The 6943-nt window shown below is 44.9% G+C and overlaps 1 protein-coding gene across 1 annotated transcript in view; it reads left to right on the forward strand.

The window, feature by feature from the left end:
* Window positions 1-6943, forward strand: part of CDC42BPB (CDC42 binding protein kinase beta) — a 167080-nt gene that overhangs the window by 85970 nt on the left and 74167 nt on the right. The window contains 1 exon segment of the mRNA XM_042782572.1: window positions 2273-2356. Coding sequence (XP_042638506.1) covers window positions 2273-2356 — 84 coding nt within the window.

Below are 6943 nucleotides of genomic sequence, written 5' to 3' on the forward strand. Positions count from 1 at the left end.
TGACATGAGACAAAGTATATGTGAACTGCTGTATGAAAAGTGAATTTACTCTGTAAATCTTCACCCAAATCAAAATAAAATTAAAAAAAAAAACTTGTCAGCTCTTTCTTTCTCCTTCTTTTCTCTCCTAAGTTAGTTTGTTTCAGGAGGAAGTACTTCTACTGTTCTGTTTTGTTTTCACACTGGTGTCCTTGAAAGAACACATGGCAGTCAGCTTCTGGAAAGATGACAGTCTTGCAGACCTAGGGACAGTTCTGCTGTGTCCTCTAGGGGTGCTGTGAGTTGGAATCAAGTTAGTGGCAATGAGATTGATTTTGGTCTCACCTATCTAGAGCATAGCTAATTCCCAGGAATAAATAGATGCTTCTAAATGGGAAAAGGGAGCTGTGGTGGTGTAGTGCCTAAGGCATTTATTTGACTGCTAACCAGAAGGCTGGTGGTTCAAACCCACTAGCCGCTCCTCGGAAGGAAGGTTGGGCAATCTATTTCTGTAGTGATACTGCCTCGGAAACCCAAGGAAGGATCGCTATAGGAGAAAATAGTGATAACAAAGAGTGTGCACCAATGTTCTTACTCTCTGAGATGTGGAGAGGTGCGCTGGCCAGTATGTAGACACTATGTGGTCTTGCTTTATATAGTCTCTACATGGTCTTACTTTATGTGGACACTCTGTAGTCTCAGATGATGGAGGCACTGCGTGGTCAGGTTCTCGGTTTCTAAGGCTGTAGCTAACAGCAGCCTAGGTCTGACGAGAGGCCAGCACACAGGGAGCACGAGGTGGCAACAGGGAGGTCACTAGGGCTTCAGCCAGCAGGGCAGGTGAGGGGAGAGCCTGACTGGGAACCAGGTAGTGTGGGGCCTCTAAACCCCTAGCAGGCTCTGGGGTCCTGTCACAACGAGTCCATCGTGGTCACCCCCATTGCTAGGACTAGAGAAGGAGATCGTTACATATGACTGTCATTGTATTGTAACATATCTTGAAAATTATGTGCCTGAGGTTGAGGGGCTGTTTGAGCCTAGACGCTGCCCCTTGTTGGATATGTTCTGTAGCCCCTCTGAGCCTCAGTTTCGTCCTCAGTGGATGCCAGAGCCGCCCACCTGCTGGGATCTTTGATGGAGGGGATGAGAGAGTGCAAGGTGCCACGGGTTAGCACTCGTCCTCTCTTTGCCCATGTGATAGCAGGGGTGCATCAGTTGAAGAGCTCTGTTCCATGCCTGCTATGTGCAAGGAGACATGCTGGCCGTCTGTCCTTGGTGGCAGATGGATACAGAAGTCACTTCAGCTACTGATAGGTCGTGTGCAGTGCTGTGGCGGGGCATTAGCCAGTGAGTGACTACCTCACAGAGAGTAGGACGTGCCATGAGGGGTGCAAACACTGGGCCAGGCATTGCTAGAGATTTGGAGGGGACTAGGAGCTCTAGTAGCATAGTGCCTAAGGCATTTGACTGCTAACCAGAGGGATGACGGTTCAAACCCACCAGCTACTCCTTGGAAGGAAGATGAGGGAATCCACTTTCGTAGTGATACCGCCTCAGAAACTCAAGGAGGGGTCGCTTTGAGTCGGCTCCGACTCCACGGCAGTGAGTTTGTTAGGTCAGAAAGACTATGGAACGGGCGACATTTGAGCTGTACCTTGCAGAACCGTGGCTGACGGCTCACATACTTGAGTACAGCTATGTGCTTAAAACCGTGGCTGACGGCTCACATACTTGAGTACAGCTATGTGCTTAACATGGTTCTGATCAGGTTAAATACGTTGGCTTGTTTGCTCTTCACAGCAATTTTATAAGGCATTTCCAATCTTCCCTTGTCTTACAGTTGTGGAAACTGAGGCACAAAGTGAATTTGCTCAAGCTGCCAGATGAAAAAACTGCAGCGTGCAAAGGGGGTGGGGCAAGACTGAGCACTGGGGGTGGGGGCGAGACAGGCCAGGGGTATTGGATGTAGGGAGAAGTTTGAGACCCTCTGACGATCTTTTAAAAGTTGTTATTATGAAAAGTTTTAGTCTACTCCAAAGTAGAGAGTCCAGTGTACTCGTTATTCAGAATGGAAGCTTCTGGAACCAAGTGATACCATTAAAACTGCATTGTGCCTACAGTCAAGGCTAGTGCTTAAAAGGGCAAATCTTGACTTCGGAAGAAAATTTCATGTTCCCCTAACAGCTCGGTTTCCAGGGTTCCCAGGTAACCTCAGTGTTGCTGTGCTTACATGAAAGGTGCTAGGCTTGGGTTCCCTTAACAGAACCTCTGTTAACTAGCGTCTGTGTTCCAGGTTGCTGTTGTCAAAATGAAGAACACGGAACGGATTTACGCCATGAAGATCCTCAACAAGTGGGAGATGCTCAAAAGAGCAGAGGTCAGTATGGAGTGCCCCCCAAAAAACAGACGAGCAAACAAAAAAATGGGGTTTCTGTCCTGAGAGAACAGGGCCCGTGCAACGGAAGTTCTGTGGCACGCGGCCTCTGCTCCTCCAGGAGCCAGCGAGCTCAGGTGGCTCTTGGTGTCCGCCGGATGCCCACAGCTCTCAGCCGCTTGCTTTCTTTCCCAGGCACTCTACTCAGAGCTCGCCCTGGAGTCTATTGGCCTGAGTTTTGTTTCCTGAAAGGCAAATTAAGATCTTCATGGACGTTTTAGCAGTTCTGCTCCATGTGCAAAAGGAAATGTTGATTTTAGAGCCTACCTTACGTGGGAGATGTTTTATGTTCCCTCTTAGAGGAGCATGAGCGTTGTATAAACATCGGTGACTGCGGCCTGGCAGGATACTTTGCTGTCTCGGTGCTGTGGCAATCGGTGGGGCTGTGTCGTGCCCCACCCTGTTCTCTTAATGCCCTTTGGCACTTGGTCTCCCCTGCCTCTGACCTGAGACCAGCACAGGGACCGGGGGGCCTAGGCTTCCTCTCTGGTCATCTGCAGGCCTCCCCCTGGTCTGTCCCCGTCCACCCACCCTGTGTCCTTTGTTTCCAAGGCAGACACTGCCAGTGCAGCCCGGTTTGGTTCTCCGACCAGCTCCGCCCGTCACCGCCTGCCCCTCTGCTTGTACTGCCCCTCGGTGTACCCGCCTGCAGCCCCTGTGGAGCGATGTTCCACCTGCCCAGCTCTCTGAGCCCCACTGCAGCCTCGGTGTCTGTCCTGCCCAGGCCTGGGCTCTGCCCTCTTGCAGCTCTTCCTTCTGCTTCACTGGTCTCGCCATTCCCGGCTGCTTCTCGGCAGGAACACCTTTCTTACCCTTCCTCTCCAAACCCGTCACTCCGTTTCCTGTCCCTTCTTCTTTTTTTAATTGTGATTTGGGTGAAAGTTTACAGAGCAAATTCATTTTTCATACACATTTCATCTCATGACATTGACTGCAATTTCCCACAGTGTAACAGCTCTCTTCCCACTTCCTCTCCATAGTTACCTCTTGTTCTGGTTCCCTAGTGCCACTCTGACAGGAATGTACCACAGATGGGATGGCTTGAACAAACAGGCGTTTATTCTTACAATATGGGGGCTTTAAGTCCAAGTTCCAAGTGCCAGGCTCGAGGGGCTATGTAAACGCCCCTCGATCTTGGGCTTCAGCTCCACCTCTTGCTCCCAGCCCACTGAAGCTAGAGGCATCTTTTCACTCAGGCAGCTACTGGCTGCTGAGGCTGCCAAGCCCAAGGTCGACAAATAAAAAGGTACAGTCCCAATGTTACCAAACCACATGGCAGGCCATCAATTCAAGTTCATTTTAAGTCCCAAGGACAGCAGAGCATGGCAGGCTGCTGAACAACGACACGGCTACATAAGGGTCCAAGTGTGCCATAAGCTAGAGACTATCCCCAAGGCTTTTGCTTATATACAGGAAGCAGGCCACAGCCCAAGAGCAGCTACTCAGCTGCCTGTGGTAGATTGCACCATGGAGCTGATTGCCAGTCTCATCATGGGGAATAACTACCACCAGCTGCCTAGCCACTCAACCAGGCCCAGTTGAGTTGACACACAAACTTAACCACCACAGCTTTTCTCTGTGTCCTTCCCTCCCATGCACTCCTGCCCCCAGAGCTATCTCCCTGTGCAAACACTACCCTTCTGTTCTCCCATGATTGACCACTCCAAAGAGTGTATCTTTCTGATGTAAATGTTTACTGCCTGTCTGTTGTTTGGTTGGAAGCCACAGGAATGAGTTCAGTTCTAGACCTGAAGGGTGACTAGGGGCCATAATCACAGGGGTCTCACCAGGTTTGCTCTTTATTTTAGGATTTTGAGTTTTGTTGCACACGGTTCTCCTACTCTATCCAGGATCGCTTGCACCAATCCTTCTCTGAGCAGTTGACAGTGGTAGCCAGGTACCATCTAGTCCTTCTGGTGTTATAGTCATATAAGCTGAGGATTTCATGGTCCACAAGTCCCTTGGACTAATTATTTTTGTGCACCTTTGGTTTCCTTCATTCTTCTTTGCTCTGGATGAGGAGAGACCCATTGTTGCATCTAGATGGCCCCTTACAGACTTTTACGATCCCAGTCACTGCTCCCCAAACTGGGATGTGGAACAATATTTTTGTGTAGTATGTTATGCCAGTTGAGCTTGGTATCCCCTGTAACCATGGTCCTGAGCCCACAGGTCAAACTGCTCACTCCCTCGGGGTAGCTGGCTGTGGCCAGGAAGGTGTTGGAGTACAGTTTTAGAGATAAGTCCCTTGTCAGGTATGCCGTTGCCGAACATTTTTTCCCAAACTACAGGTTCTCTTTTTACTCTTTGAGAGAAGTCTTTTGAAGCACATAAAAACTTAATTTTCAGAAGGTCCTAATCCTCTAATTTATCTTCTGCTATTTGTGCATTCTGGGTTATGGTTGATAGTCTATTTATGCAATAAATTAGGGCCCCTAAATTTGCCCCTATTCTTTTCTTGATGAACTTTATAGTTTTAAGTTTCACATTTAAGTCTTTGATTCATCTGGAGTTAGTTTTTGGGTATGGTGTGAGGTATGATCCCTGGTAAGATTTATTCCCAAGTATTTTATTGTTTTGGTAAGTTATTATAAATGATATGGATTTACTCATTTTATTTTCGGCAATCTCTTTGCTGGTGCAGGGAAATGTAACAGATTTTTCTGTGTTGATCTTGTATCCTGCCACTATGCTTAATCTCTCAGTTAGTACCAGTAGTTTTTTAGCTGAGTCTCTTGGGTTCTCTATGTATAGGATCATATCATCAGCAAATAGGGATAGTTTGACTTCTTCCTTACCAATCTGGATGCCTTTGGTTTCCCTTTCTTACCTTATTGTCCTGGCGAGGACTTCCAGTGAAATGTTGAATAGAAGTGGTGACAGAGGGCATCCTTGTCTGATGCACATTTGCAAGGGGAATGTTTTAGTCTCTCTCCATTGAGAATAATGTTGGGTGTTGGTTTTTCATATATGCCCTTTATTATGTTGAGGAATTTCCTTTCTATTCCTGTTTTTCTGATAACTTTTTTCAGGAACGGGTGTTGGATTTTATCAAATGCCTTTTCTGCATCTATTAATATGATCATATGGTTCTTTTTTTAATTTTACTTATGGGATGGATTACATTGATTGTTCTTCTGATGTTGAACTGTCCTTGCATACCTGGTATGAACTGTACTTGGTCATGGTGTATTATTTTTTTGATATGTTGTTGGAGTCTGTTGGCTGGGATTTTGTTGAAGACTTTTGTGTCTATATTCATGAGGAATATTGGTCTGTAGTTTTCCTTTCCAGTGATGTCTTTGCCTGGTTTTAGTATCAGGGTTATGCTTGCTTCATAAAATGAATTTGGGAGGTTTCCATCCTTTTCTGTGTTCTGGAGTAGTTTGAGTAGGATTGGTATCAGTTCTTTGAACGTTTGATAGAATTCTCCAGTGAAACCATTTGGGCCAAGACTTTTTTGGGTGGTAATTTTTTTATGACCTGTTTAATTTCTTCTTTTATTACGGGTCTGTTAAATTTTGCACCTCAGTCTGTGTTAGTTTACGTAAATAGTATGTTTCTAGAAATCCGTCGATTTCTTCTAGATTCTCAAATTTGTTGGAGTACAGTTCTTCATGGTATCCTGATACTGCCCTTTTTATTTCAGTTGGTTCTGTTGTGACGTCACCCAATTTGTTTCTTAGATGTGTTATTTGTGTTCTCTCCCTCTTTGCCTTTGTTAAGTTTGCCTACTGATCACTGCTCATGCTGTGTCCCAGAGACTTTGGTATGTTGTGTTTTCATTCTCATATGATTCTAGAAATTTTTTTAATTTCATTTTTTGTGTCATTACCCAGTCACTGTTAAGGAGGGTGTTACTCTGTTTCCATGTGTTTGCTCTTTTTCCATTGATCTTCCTGTATTTTGTTTCTAATTATAGCATTGTAATCTCAGAAGATACTTTGCAGTATTTAGATGTTTTTAAATGTATTGAGACTCGTGGTGTGGCCTAACATGGTCTGTCCTGGAGAGTGTTTCATGTGCACTGGAAAAGAATGTATATTGTGCTATTGTTGGATAAAGTGCTCTGTAGATGTCTGTAAAATCAAGTTGGTGGGTTGTGTTGTTTAGTTCTGAGTCTTTGTTGAGTTTTTTCCAGTTCTATCTTTCATTGAATTGGTGTATTAAAGTCTCTTACTATTACTGTGGAGTCATCTACTTGTCTTTTCAATTCTGTTAAAGTCTGATTTTTGTATTTTGAAGCTTTTTCATGGAGTACATAGATACTTCTTATGGTTATATTATCTTGTTCAGCTGATGCTTTAATCATTATATGATGTCCTTCTTTGTCTCTTAAGGTGGTTTCTGTCTTAAAGTCCATTTTATCAGAAATTAATATTGCTGCTTCTGCTTTTTTTAGTTGCTATTTGTTTGATATATCTTTTTTCAATCTTTGATTTTTAGCCTGTTTTTTTTTTTTTTAGGATTTGGGTGAAGATTTACAGAGTAAATTCACTTTTCATACAGCAGTTCACATATACTTTGTCT

Source organism: Orycteropus afer, unplaced genomic scaffold (assembly GCF_000298275.1).
Source record: "Orycteropus afer afer isolate SDZICR_OR568_19922 unplaced genomic scaffold, OryAfe1.0 scaffold00371, whole genome shotgun sequence".
NCBI classification, from domain to species: Eukaryota; Metazoa; Chordata; class Mammalia; order Tubulidentata; family Orycteropodidae; genus Orycteropus; species Orycteropus afer.